The sequence below is a fragment of the Malaya genurostris genome, chromosome 1 (genome assembly GCF_030247185.1).
Source record: "Malaya genurostris strain Urasoe2022 chromosome 1, Malgen_1.1, whole genome shotgun sequence".
In the NCBI taxonomy this organism is placed as follows: domain Eukaryota; kingdom Metazoa; phylum Arthropoda; class Insecta; order Diptera; family Culicidae; genus Malaya; species Malaya genurostris.
This window is the reverse complement of record NC_080570.1, coordinates 58,991,075-59,006,052: the sequence shown is the minus strand read 5'-3', so window position 1 is coordinate 59,006,052 and position 14,978 is coordinate 58,991,075. Positions and strand designations below refer to the sequence as shown.

Sequence of the window (14,978 nt, the reverse complement as noted above, 5' to 3'; positions counted from 1 at the left end):
TATTCACAAATAATGCTTTTTTATGGCTGGTGTGCATCTGAATTCTAATTGATTTACAACAGATGATTCAGATTGCATATATTGAGCTATAAGCACTTTTGTGCTCAGAAAAGGCTATTTAAATGCTATTATTAGAGCTTATTGGTTAGCTGGGATTGTTTATCCAATACCAACAGAAATGCCGAAATGTTTTTTGTAGATTTGGTAACAAACTTTCGGATACATAAACGTTTTATAGTGTTTTCGTTTCTAAATTGCAGTGCTACAAATCAAAGCCTTTGTGTTGCATACATTTCTTTTGTGGAATTTCACCTTCTGTTTCAACAGACTGCGTAGTCGATTCATGGTGTACAGAATCATTGGAAGGCCCTTAGAATCCTACGTCATACAACAACTAGACAGTTTGTTAAAGAGAGTGAACATTTTTACATAATTATCAATGCTCAATTTCACCTTTTTAATTCGTCAGAACAACTAAAATAATCCTTCAAATGCTAGCTTTAATTTGCTGTTCTCAATCCAATCGGCAACGCAAAATATGGGTTGGATTTTCTGATTTATCAGTTATAATGTACTATTAAAAATACTGTCATTTCCGCGATGATTCACTTCATTTCTATTCAACTTGTATTTTAGTTGTTTTATCTTTTAACCTGTGTAAATCGGCTGTTTCAGTTGATGATAGTCATCATATTACTTCAAATGATTTCAAAAAGACTGTACTCAACAAAAATGTAACCTTTTCTTTTGTGTTCCATGGATAAAAATAATAGATTGCAATTTTAGTAAAACTAGTTTAGAGTGTAATGTTTACATGTACGTCACAATCTGTCAAAGGGTTTGTCGAGGCTTTGACAAAACATTATAGACGCGGTCTTGGAAAAGTTCATGCCACAGTTGGTAGCAAAAGAAAAGATAAAAAATGCAACTGCTTGAACACGCATTACTTCAAGCGTAATCCAAACCATTTGATTCGGGAAGGTCTATTCTTCCATCTGGTTCATCCAGCAGACAATTAAGCGGGACGATCTTCCTGTCTTCAGGGTAAAGAAGGCGCCCAACCGAACCAACCAACAGAGTATATTTAAATGCATCGCGATGGACGATGAGACGTACATTGAGACTGACACCAAGCAGATCACTGGTTTGGAGTTTTTTGTCCCGCCTGGATACTCTGAGGAATTCTGGAAAAAAATGTCGTCAAATTTTCCCATACGTACTTGGTATGGTAGGCCATCTGTAAATGCGGCAAATTCTGCAAGCCATACATAACGACCAGCAACGATCGAATATATAAAGAAGAATACGAATACGAATGCTGACCTTTTCCGGTCCCATGAAGACGACTATCTATTTTGGTCGAAAATGGCATCGTGCCATTTAAGAAAGATGGCGCAAGTGTTGTAGATGATTTGATAGGTAGCGTTAAGCCCAAGGTGCATGCAATTGGCCTAGAAGACCTAGAAGCCAAGAGGCTGGTTAAACCAACTTTGCAAAAACATAGCTAATATGTGTTCAGTTATTCCACAGAGTTTTGAAAATACCCGACTGAAATGTATTTTTAGTTACCGTTTTTGACTGCTGTATTTTTTCATGTACAGTCTTCAAAACAAATATAAAAGACGATTGTAAGATTTTATTTCCTGTTTAAACGTTCAATAACTTTAAATCAAACTACACCATTCACGATTTTCGGACGACAATCAAACCCCTCGTCGTCAATGTCCCGATAATGCAGTAACTTAAGCTGCATTGTGTGAAATACTGACGATCCAACAAGGGTGTCTGTTTTACACTTCAACTAAATCAACTATGGTAAATCCAAGAAGCAAAAAAACAGATGCACATTATTCACATCCCAAACTGCTAAAAATTAAACGCCATATCATAACGCATATGTCGCACCATTTTCCCTTCGACGCCGCATCTATCATTTCTATTTATCAAAGCATTAACACACTATTCATGCATTATTACTTTTTATTTACAGCACACTCACCCGAATGCCGACCCTACAGAAAAAAAACTGCTGTAACAGCAAAGCGCACAGAATAGAAACAAAAAAAAAACAGGATCGCGTAAAACGATCTGACATTTTCCACACCATTCACACTAGGCGTTATTTCGAGCTAAACACCATTCGAGCATACATTTTGATTGACTCGCCGGACCCACAGCATGGTATCAAATCCCCGCAGATTCAGCTGTGTCCCCTCTCCACATGCCATGCGCACACGCAGCCAGCCAGCGCCTAAATCCCATGCCATCGTCGGGGTTTGATCTCGGGTGTAAATAACAATATTTACTTTTAATTTTACTTCTCGGGAAGACGGAAGCGGACACGTCAGTACGGGGGCACAGCGTGCCTCCGGACTCCGGCAGAAGCCTGCAGCCGAAGGAAATAGCAATAATCCCTCTTAACTGGAAATTAGGGATTAATTTTTTAATTGGATTTGATTGAATTCTGGCATTGAGACGGCGGTGCTGGCGATGGCTGCTGGGACAGCCCGGTCGGACATTAGACTCTCGTTAGATTCCGCAGTTGATCGATTTAATTTTTCAATTTATTTTCGCACGATCCAAGAAATACCGGTCAGTTGAATGAAATGAAGTAGATCCAATAGTTGATGAATTGCAAAATACAAAGTACATTGATGAATTGATTTTTTTGTACATTTTTAGCATATTGCGACTTATCCGGAACAGATTTTTGTAGTGAATTTGACTGAAAATAAACTCGCTTGCTCATTTGCTCAATCACAGTTATAAACTTTCACCATAGTATTTCATCTAAACAATTTAAGGTTTTCATTTGCAATTACAACACACTGCACAGTAACATTTCAACAAAACAATTGTGACCAATCGACTTTCGTGCCAATTATGACCAATCGACTAGCCCGTTTTCTTCAAAAGCAAAATTTTCGGGCATGGCGGTACTATATGTAATTCTGATTCTACATTCAAAGCAGTAGGACACAATAAATGAAAATGTTAGAAATACTAATTAATTCTAACAGTTTTTATTTCAGCACTCAAATGAAGAAATACATAGCAGAAAGGAAATTTGACTATGTAAAAATATTACTAAAACGAAACTCCGTAAATATTCGTTGTGCACTTCTAATTCAAATGAAAACCATCATCGATGTAGAACGATATTAGAACTGTATTTTTAAAATAACGCTTGGTTTTGCTTTAAAAGCAGATTGAAAAATACAGAGCCGTGAAGTAACTTTATGTTAAATTTCTTGTTCCAAATATGTGCATGAAAAAAGATGTAAATTCACAAAATATGTTTATCTGTGTAGTTTAATTATCAGTCATGCCCCACTCTTCCCCCACAATGAAACACAACGCGGAACCATATATGGACAAATATTCAAAACTTTGCTATGTTCTAATATTACAATAATTTCGTTAACTCATCGACTGAACACTTAAGAATTTTGTATAAATCGCACTCTTAGAAAAAATGAAATTTACGCTTGACGTAAATTCAAGTATGCCGTAATTTCTTCGGTGATGACACAATATTACATCTACTAACATGTAAATATAAATTTTGCGTTTGTATCGATGTAAACTTCAGTTAAATTAACTGTGACTTATCTTTACATGTTATGTATTGTGAATGTAAGTGAATCGCGACGCTCCTTTTATGGGCATCTAAGAAGATGAAACATTTTTTAAGTGTGCGCCTGGGAATATATCATTTCAAAAAGTCTATTGACGATCTTCATACAATACGACAAACTATAACATTTGGGTTGTGATATTAATTATATGAGTCTTTGAAGAGCTTACGGATTAAAAATAAATGTAATCTTTTAAAGTCAGATATTCCCCGATTGTCTTGATCCATTCATTTCTAATTCGATACACGTAGTACTGATGATGGTCTTACGTCATAACCGCAATGCGTATTTGCAGAAAAAGTATATTGAGCAATTTGAGGTGAAATTTTACTCACATTTTCAATATGGCTAACCTTTTGTTTTGAATAGATGGTGAGACAAATGTGACTCAAGGCTGATTTTGGCATGCTCTTTCTTCGAATTACATTAATAAAACCCACCTAGTGGTGTAATAATGCCTTTCTCATATTATTTATGTTTTCAAAAACATCACTAGAAGATTCTGTCGAGATTTTTTTTTCTAAATTGAATAAAATCGAAAACTTTCTGTGGTATCAACTACCATCCCCTTTTCAATTTGTAAACAGATATGTCAACATTTAGGGGTTTTTTGTTTTGTGCAAAAAAAACACATATTTTGTTTCAACTTTCATTACGATTCGCCTTCGGCTCGTCAGTGCTTAAAGCAGTTCAAGTAGAACTGCCATCTCCGCCTAGCAGTCCAACTTAAACCGCTAAGCAGACGCAAAGCTTATACAACTTATGTAACACTTATTGGATATTACACAGGGTGCAATATCCTTTCTGAAGTCTCGGGCGTAAACATTCAAACTCTGCGGCGACCAGTAGCCAGTCGTCATTCGTTTACGCCCGAGTCGTCAGAAAGGATATTGCACCCTGTGTAATATCCAATAAGTGTTACATAAGTTGTGTAAGCTTTGCGTCTGCTTAGCGGTTTAAGTTGGACTGCTAGACGGAGATGGCAGTTCTACTTGAACTGCTTTAAGCACTGACGAGCCGAAGGCGAAACGCAAAGAAAGTTGAGATATGTCAAATTAATATCGATTTAAATGTGGCAACCCTGCACGCTATACAAATTGAACAAAGCACGCTGTGTGCTAGGCGGTTTTCTTCTTTTTCCGTACCAGCACGTACCGAAGCGTACCGATATAGCATCATTTTGTATGACAGTTTGAAAGTTTTGATACTCATTGCCCTATAATTTCAGAACCGGAAATCAGATCTGGATTATATTGTACAGTATCTTTTAAGACACTTGAAGCTTTAATTTGAATCATGATTGGTGAAAATCGGTTTAACCTTTGCTGAGAAATCGAGCATTCGGAAGCGGAAACCGGGCACCAGAAGTCCCAAAGTAGATTTATATGTCCACTAACTAACAAGGTCTACCAACTAGATGAATTAACCAATAAATTTTATAGAAATGTGCACCTCGTGTCACCATCACTTGTGAAAAAAATACTCATGAAATTGAACATTTTCACTAATCGAACTATAGTACCGGAGCTGCAAGTCGGATTTGGATCAACTTTTGAAAGAATTTTATTTGGTACCTTTTTTATAAATATAAAAAAATAGGTATAGAATTCGCTCAAACTTTAGAAATTTCCGAGGCCCGGAGAACCGAATGTTATATACCATTCGATTCAACTCGACGAACTGAGCAAATGTCCGTGTGTGTGTGTGTGTGTGTATGTGTGTTGTCAACAAAGAGGTCGAGATCTCAGAGATGGCTGGATCGATTTTGATCAAACAAGTCGCAAATGAAAGGTCTACCCGTCACCATGAACGCTATTGAAAGGTTTTGAGATCGGATTACTTTTTGAGTTATACAGAGTTCAGTTTTTTGACAATATCTGTCACAATTGACGGAATATGTTTTTAGACTTAGATTCCGCAAGGTAATAGCTATCCAATAGCCATAGATTGTTTAGAATCCAACCATTTTTAACGGAGATATCGATATTTTTGTATAAATGACTTTTCGCCTTATTCCAGTAGTGCGAATTTTGAGCGCTGTATGATAAAGCAATGCTTGGGAGCAACGTGAAACACGATTTTTATACTATTACAAACAATTGTTACTAAATATCACTAAGACAGTGTACAGTATCCTTTTTCATGTCATTTTTTTCATAACAGTTCCGGAGCTACAGCATGATAAGTGAAACGAACTTAAAATAGCGTAACTCATTTTTTATCGACGAAGGCTGAACCGATCTAAAATTCAAATGAAATTTGAGAATCATTAAAGATTCAAATGAAAGGTCTTAAAATCCTATAAAACATCATGCTTTTTAGTCAGATCCGACTTCCGGTTTAGTAAATACAAGGTGATTAGTATAGAAATGCCCATTTCACATAAATTAGATAGGTTTATCGGATTTGCAGATTTGGATAGTTGATAACCAAATAAACATATTTCAATTTAAGCGGAATTCAGTTTTCGATGTGGAAGGTACCAACAAATTTAATTCGCACTACGATTTTTAAAAAAGACAACACATTTTGAATCAAATGTACACTATACAACTCCTCAGGTGAATTTATCTGACTTCGGATACATCAGTTTTCGGATTTCGGTTCCAGTATTGAATCATTTCTCAAAGCTCAACCGTTTTCTCAAAAAATGCCAAATCGAATTAAAAAAATCAAATTAAAGGGTTTATGGTCCCATACAAAATGATTGAATTTTACCCGATTCTGACTTCCGATTTTGGAATTACAGGATGATGAGTTTTTAAAATTCAAACCGATATAGAAGATGAAAATCACGAAAAGCTTCAAAGTTGGACTCAAAACTATAGCAATTCATTTTTCATATTAATTTATGGGCATACCGTTTGCAGACCATGCTAGTTAGTGGATATATAAATCTACTTTGAGACTACCAGTCCCCGGTTTCCGCTTCCTTCCGCATCGGTAATAGTGAAGAAAAGCTCCAAAACCGGAATTCACTACGATTTCTCAGCAACGATTTAACCGAATTTCACAAATCATGATTCAAAATAAAACTCTCAGCGTCTTAAAAGATAGTGTGCGATTTTATCCAGATCCGATGATGGTAGTTTATACAAAAGAAAGTTTTTGATTTTATTCAAGTTCGAAAAAAATCTTGACAGAATCTTCTGATGATATTTTTGGAAATATAAATAATATGAAAAAGGCATCATTACACCACTAGGAAGATTGAAAAAGGTTTTTAGAAAAGGATTTAGTGAAGTGCAGACGAAAATCTATTGAGCCATTTGAGCTGAAATGAAACCTGTGAATTCGTTTATTGGTGCGATGAAGTCGTTGTCATGAATTAATAATTAATAAAACTTGTCGTTTTCTCTCGCGTCAATGTGGTCGTTTTGTGGCGTCATGAAATGGATAAAGACTGTCCCGGGTTGGCGGTTCAATGCATAGGACGCTGGTCTTACAAGTCAGTTGTCGTATATTCGATCCCCGACCTGGAAGGATTCTTAGTGTCAGTAGGATCCATAGTACTAGCCATGCAATGATTCTGTACAGTAAGAATCGGCTGCGAAGTCTGTTGAAACAGAAAGGCCAAATTCCACAAAAGGAATGTAATGCCAGGACTTTGCTTTGCTGGGACAGTCTCCAGTGAACTGGACATGCAATGCGAATGCTAGACGGTAGATCCAAATTAAAATTGGATTCGTAATGATCCCGCTTTCACGGACTATATCTAACGAGGGCTCTGCTCTGAACTGACGATTCAAAGACGAAACGAAAATGAAATTTCAAAATAGTTACGTGCCTCAAGCCCGAACAGGATAACCCCTAAATGAGTTACGTAACGTTGAGTCATAATCTGAAACAACTCGCAGAAACATGATCAGCATAGTTCTGACTTTTTAAGTTCATTTATTTGAAATGGCTTGATTAAAGAACATCTAGAAAACGTGTTTCTTACACATAAATTAAAAAACAATCTATTTATGGAGCATTTTATGAATCGTTCGCGTGCAATTCACCATTGCATGATAAAACATTTTCAGCGTCACGCAGCGTTAGAACCTCACCAGCGACACTCCGTTGGTGATCAGGAGAAGCTTTTAGAGGAGAACGGCATGCAGCAATCGGTTTTTATTTTAACTATGCTTGGTTGTCCAAATTTAAACCAACCATTTTCGGGATAAAAAACAATATTTGCAAAAGTAAGAATATTACTACTCTTCAGTTCACCAGTAAAGTCATTACGTTACGGAACATTAAATTTTAAATCAATGTTGAGTTCAAGTCCAAAGATACAGGCAATTTAAGTTGAATTATTAAGTTACAGTTTAAGTTCAATTTGAACTGCAGGGCACTTACGCGTCGAATTTGAATCGTCATGGAACTTGTATCGTGCTCCGAAGCACACCTTGCTCTCGAAACATTGATATGGTTTACTGAAATTCTATAGCTTTTTTGTATGCCAGTAACAAAAAATTAGTAACATTAAATGTTGAATATTTATTTTAATTCAAACTTATTTGCTTCAAAGAAGTTCAATTGGAAGACTACGTTGATTAAAGATCAAGTTTCATTTCGTTGTTTAATTACATACTTGCTAAATCCAATGATAATCATACACTCAATCGAGTGATTTTAATTAGAGAGAGTATTATTGATTTATTCAGTTTGTTAAGACGTAGTCACCTTGAACTAAGAAAAAACTCTAACTGCATTTTTATATATATTAGAAAAAACACAGATTGGAAAAAGGCTGACGAATCGAATAGCAGCAATGAAAATTTGAGAAAAGAAATTCCACAGCGACAAGTCCCGAACCCCAAAAGCATCAAACAACAGTCAACAACAAAATATACAAAGCATCTGGAGTGGTTTCTAGCAGGTGAGTTCCACAGGATCTTGATTACTCATTGAACTGCGTAACGCCTGTTCTGTTCAATTAGACTTATTTCTGTGTGATGTTTTACGTGCGGTAGTTTAATTGACAAAACTGCTTTCCCGGATAGGCAAAGTTGCATGCTCGAGTCCTGTCTCTGCGGCATTTTAATCACAAATTTTCATTTCTGCTATGCGTTCCGTCAATACTTTTTCAACCTGCTTTCCTGTGGGGTACCAAAAAATGTTAAAAAGAATGTTATCAATCTGCAACAAATCTAATTACAAGTCAATTTAATTTCAACTCTTTGCGGAATCTTACTCCCTGATTCAACAGCTAAATTACAGCAATTTTCTTCGAAACAATGGATTATCACCGTCATGTATCAAAACCAAAATACATACAAAAGTGTATCAAGAGTTTTTCACCATTAAAAAAAGGTCGGGATACTTCAACCCACATTACAGTAGCCTCACTAGACCACAAACCACGAATGAAGTACATTACCCAAACAAAACAATCATGAAATTAGCATAATTTCCGTTAAAATTAAGTGTGTCTTTCAAGGCACTTGCTTCCAAAGCAAGCCGGAGCAAACCGCCGGTTGTATGTAGATGTGGCAGCTCGCACCGAATAGTCATAATCATAAAAAATAATTGTGTGAAGCCGTAATAAAAACATGACTTACTTCCAGGAAATCGTGGCGGGAACACATTACGACCGTGACGGCTCAGTAGCCACGGATACAGCGGGTAACTATCGCGAGGGATGTTCGGATTGTGCAAATGGCCCGGATGTGGTGGCGGGAATCCTTGGCCGGCCTGAACGTGGGCCAGCGCGGCAGCTGCTTGGAACTGAGCTGCCAGAAGGTGTTGGTTGTGGGCAGCCTGAACCATCTCCTGGGTGTTCATAAACTGTGGTATGGATTTCAGTTCCCCGATGTGGGACGGAGGCGGTCCAACCGGGAACGGTCGAACCAAACCTGCCGGTATGCCGGGTACTACGATCGGTCCCTTACTGGTTGGCATCGAACCCGGCACTAAAGGATGCTGGGGAGACGGACTTCTGGATCTTCGATAGATCGTCTCCTCGGGAGTCAGTCGTGTCTGAGGTGGCGGTGGACTCTTACTATTATCTAATCGCGATAAATCTTGGCTTTGAGGAGACTCCGGAAGTCGACTGTTACGATTCAGATCGATTGGAGATGAGGAACTATGGTGCAATTGCTGTATACGCGAACTATAGTCACTAGGAGAGCAGTTCACTGGAAGTCTTAATGTTCGCTGAATGTCCGACGGTGTAATCGGGAATCTCAAATGAGTGGGAAGCTCATTAGGGTAACTGCTATCACTGAGAGGACTCAACGGTCGCTCCGAATTATCACTATTCGGGGAATAATGCGGCGGCGATTTCGATAGCCTACTTCCCACGATAGACTCGATACTGAATCCTATCCGAGGTTTCTGGGTTGACATGGCCATCATCGAACTCGACACTAGTGGCATCATACTATACCGAGCTAAAAATCGTAAAGTTTTCGATGTACCATGCTATTTTTGGCACCATATCACGAACTATTTCTAGCGTTCACCGACTTCAAATCAACACCGCAAAAACTTCAGCTACAATGTGTTTACAGCTTAATCACTAGCGAGAAAATCACCTGAAAGTCTAACTAGAACCGCGATGGGACTCTCGGGCGCCCATTCCACTGCAAACAGCTTAATTTGTTCTCGAGTGTTTTCGTTCATGCCTCGTTTAACACCCCGGCCGCCCGGAACGGCAAAAACAAAACGAAACAACAACAACGCTTTTAACACTTCACGAGGCCCGCAGATTACGCACGCACGTAAACCGTTCCACGTTCAACGACGCCTGGCCACATAATAAAAAGCTGCTACATTAGCTGCCTAGGCACTCCAATACATGCAAAGAAACGACGGCGGGCACACTACCACAACGATTCCGAGCAAACACAAGCTTCTCGCAAAGCTCACCGCAAACTCGCTTGGACCGAATGAGTGACTCTGTATGGGAAAAGAAACTTCGAAAAGGGGCGGAGCCAACCGGCTGGCAAGATTCCACCAATTTATATACAAAACGTCAGGCCACAGTCAGCTGTGATTGGACAATGTCAAAGCTCTCCAGTAGTCCCGTGATGTGGTTGCTGAATCCGTTTCACCGCGTATCTGACACTGGCACCGGCTTTAATTGTAGGTGCCTCTGCGCTCTGTCCTGTGGGGTGTATTCTAGGTTAACCCTTTTCAACTGGTGCGTCTTTCCGACACGTTATTTCGAGCCAACCAAGATCCGCACTCCTGCCTCGATCCTGATGGGAGGTTTTCGTTCATACACCCCACTCTCCGCGTCGGATGAGTATAATGGCATATATTTACTTTATTTATTATATATTATTAGAAGCTTGTTAAAAGTTCATTCTATAATTGTCTGGTATGTTATTTGGTGTTTTATTTTCGTTATTATCGCCATTTGCTTTTGCTCATTTCGAAGTCTGAGCACAGCCGGAGGATTCCTGGACAACCGTCATACACCCTTGGCACGGTAAAAGATTAAATTGTGCTCTCAAAAGTTGAGCCTGCAGACCGTGGGGAGCGTTGTTGGTTTTACTCGCCTCTGCGCTGGAAATTATTGCGGCAGAAGTTGGAACAGTCCCGACGTAGTGCTATTAATTTAAACGACGGATCCGTTTCCTATCCCATTCCGTCGAGAACAAATGGCAGAAAGCGCAGTGCCATTTTGTATGCCCATTTAATGAAATGGGTTGCAGTGTCCGCGGTGTCTCGTGAGCACAGATCTGGAATGGTAAAAATCAACAGTGGTGCACTAATAGGAATTCGTTTCCTGATGACAATTCGCATTCGGAACCGGACACGGACCGCAATGGCAGAGGGCATAAAGCTGCTGATATGTAACTAAGAATGTTCGATATAGAACTCCGACGGTATTTATGATTTTAATCATTAGGAAAGGTCAATAACGAAGATGTAAAGTTACGGACATTGAATCACTTCCTGTTAACCTGTTGGTGGCTAGTAAAGTTTGCACATCAGAATTCCATCTGTCAAAAAAAAGTCCAGATACTATGTTGCCTTACCTTCTGTTTCAAAACATCGGACCACTGAATTACAGGAAAACTACATGTTTCTACAATGAATTTTATTGAGACACTACCAATCCCGTATAAATGATTATGTGTCACATCATATTTTTCATAGTATTTTCCAACAACCTGTTATGAATCCTAGTATTTTTCAACAACCTGTTATAAATCCAAAAGGGCAATACAATATATACAATACTACAATAGCAATATTTACACATATTAAAATTATACTAGGAATCAAACCAAATTCTTTTGTATTCAAATTCTTCTTTCCAACTTATGAATGCTAAAGTTTTTTCCCATAAATCCGCTTATTTCTTAAGACAATTTACATAAGTTTTTCTTCGCCGTGGCATCACTTTTACATAGAATTCTTATGCTAATATAATATATAGTCACAACGATTTGAGTTTAATAAAACATAATTTTTTAAATATCATATTATTTGAACCAAACGATTAACTGCTATAAATTATAAAATAAACTGAAATTTTATACATTTTGTTGTTGATTTTTGTTGTATCAGCACATCATTTTTATTGAAATTTTGCTATTGGACGAACTAATGGACGCAGTAGGAGCCAGAACTAAGACTCAAGAGGGTCAATTAAAATGTAAAATATACGTGAATTAACGATTGAGAAAGATTTAACATAAATCTAGAACACAAAATGTTATTAAGCAGATTTTAAGTTATTTCAGAGATTTTTAAATAAAACTTTGAACCACTTCCGACGTAGTTTCGGAATTAGAAGTTAGAATTTCATTCGACAAACCTACCTCGACGAAAAAATACTACTAGTAACTAAAAAGAATATTCTAAGAAACTAACATCTAATTAAAGATTTGTTTGTTCTGATTTTGTAGTAAGACATTAGAAGCTGTTTTTTATCTCACTTTTGATGTTTTTAATTACTGCCAAAATGAAACGAGATAAAGAGAGGATAAATGAATTTAACAGCGGAAACCAGATGTAAAAATAAGAAAATAATACCTTGACCAAAAAGTTCCCGGAATCACCACCTTGTGGCGCTCTCAGTCATCCGATTAGATATTTTAATCATTTTAGGATTCCACATCAGAATTTGCAACAACGAGTTTGCATTAAATTTTGCGATAAAAACAGGTTCATAGGTGCGACGACATTGCAAATGTTAGAAGAGTTTTTCGGCAACGATACTTTGAAGAAAACAGTCGTTTATCAGTGGCACCAACGTTTCAGAAGTGACCGTGAGTCTGTGAATGATGATGAAAGAAGCGGTAGGCCATCGATATCGAAAACCGACGAAACATCAACAAAATCAAATAATGGATGACCATAGACCGCCAATTGACTATTAGAGAGATGGAAGAGGAGTGATGAGACGTTTCCGTGATTCAATTCGCCGAAAAAGACCAGTTTTTTGGGCAAACAACTCGTGAATCATGCACCACGATAACGCACCGTCACACAATGCCATCGTTATCCGTGATCATTTGACTAAAAACGAAACGAATACCATTCAACAACCACCGAATTCACCTGATTTGGCTCCCTGTGACTTTTTCCTATTCGGTCGACTCAAGAAACCGTTCCGTGGACCGTGTTTCAGCACCCGAGATGAGATTATGGAAAAATCGCAGATGACTTTGAAGGCCATACCGAAAACTGAATATAAAAAATTGTTTCGAGGATTGGATCAAGTGTTGGCATAAGTTTGTTGCAGTTGCAGTATTTTGAAGGGGACAATATCGAGCACGAGAACATTAAATACAACATTCCAGTATGTATGAATGATAGTGCTACAGAAGTACGTGTGCATGATCTTCACTCAAGCGTCACCGATTCTTATATTCGCAAAACTGTGTCCCAATACGGAGAGATTCTCTCTATCGAAAAAAAGTGGAAGAATTTTTTCCCCGGTATTCTAAATGGTGCACGTTTATTACGCATACACTTGAAGAGGAATTATTATTTTTGTTATCAATGTTCAAAAAGATTTTTAAACATATTAAAATTGATTGTGCAATTTATCCTTGTAAAGTTTCACAATACTACCGAGAAAATCACTGTAGAACTACTTCCAGTATGTCTAAATCAACTATGCAGCAGATCACCAACTTGTCCATATTGCACTAACAGTTCTAGAAGTTCTGTAAAAAATTTCACATCGTCATGTAAAATGGAAGTAACTGCACCAATTTTGCAACTTATAAACAAATTTACAAATTGTATTGGACGCAAAATATGTCGAAATGATTATTAATCTCTTGTGAAAGAGAAATTAACAAAATGATACTCTCCTGAAGATAAAAATTGATACGCCGAATTATAACATTACTGTGAAAAAAAAGTTTCTGTTAAGTCTGCATAGTTTGGCTGCCTCATAAAATTGTAGGTCAGTGTGAGTAGCTTTCTTCATTTTTAGAAAAACAATGATATGAAATCCAAAACTTACAAAAACGTTATGCAGTATTTATTTATTTGAAATGAAAACAAAACCTACAAAGATGAGAATATTATCATAAATGTTGCGGAAATACAACATTACATACGCAATGAAAACAAAACTCAATCAGAAGAATTGTATTTGGTTTTCATCTTGCTGAAATAATGAGCAGATCTGACATCACTTTTGAACGAAAAGTTAAGTTCATTAAAGTTACTCTCATGATACTGTTTGTGCAACTTGTTTGTACAACTCTAACAAATGGGCTTGCCAAAATAATACCTACAGTGCGTATCACAAATGTCGGGCCCGTTTAGAATCTTTATACTGTATTGTTACATAATTCAACTAGTTTGTTTTAAATAAAAACGTATAATATTTGTCTCTGAAACATTCACATGTTAATGTATACCGTTATTTAAATAATATAAATCATTACGTTGCGTGAACCACTTTTTATTCAACTCACTGTTACCATCGATGCCATATTAGAAAAAATTGAAGAAAAATTCATTTCGAGATTTTTCAGGTTCAATAAAACATTAGTTCGATCAAAACCGTCTGGAAATTTCTTACTTATTTGCATACTTACTTGAATATACGTATTTTAAACACCATTCCGATGATTCTCTTTGACAATAATAGATTGTTATTTTCACAGAAGTTGGTGTACAATCATCAAAACATGTTAATTCAAAGGCGCTTGAAAATTTCATGCGTACGAATACATGTTTCACCATAAAAAAGCAGTCCGTTGTCGATTTTTCATTTACAAAAACACAAAAGATCAATTCTACAATATGTAGCATTATCATTTCTCATGTGAAGGTTATTTTACAAGATCCAGGTTTGTGTTAAGAACAGTTGTATTGATAATCAAATGTGAAACTTATTTATTAGAACTTAGGTTTGTTATGTTTTTGTAA

At 37.1% G+C, this 14,978-nt stretch overlaps 1 protein-coding gene across 1 annotated transcript in view; it reads right to left on the bottom strand.

Annotated features, from left to right (window-relative positions):
- Positions 1 to 10,369, bottom strand: part of LOC131440186 (homeotic protein empty spiracles) — a 91,320-nt gene extending 80,951 nt beyond the window's left edge. The window contains exon 1 of the mRNA XM_058611249.1: positions 9,188 to 10,369. Coding sequence (XP_058467232.1) covers positions 9,188 to 10,007 — 820 coding nt within the window. The 5' untranslated portion in view covers positions 10,008 to 10,369. The remainder of the gene's footprint in view (positions 1 to 9,187) is intronic.
- Positions 10,370 to 14,978: the final 4,609 nt, after the last annotated feature.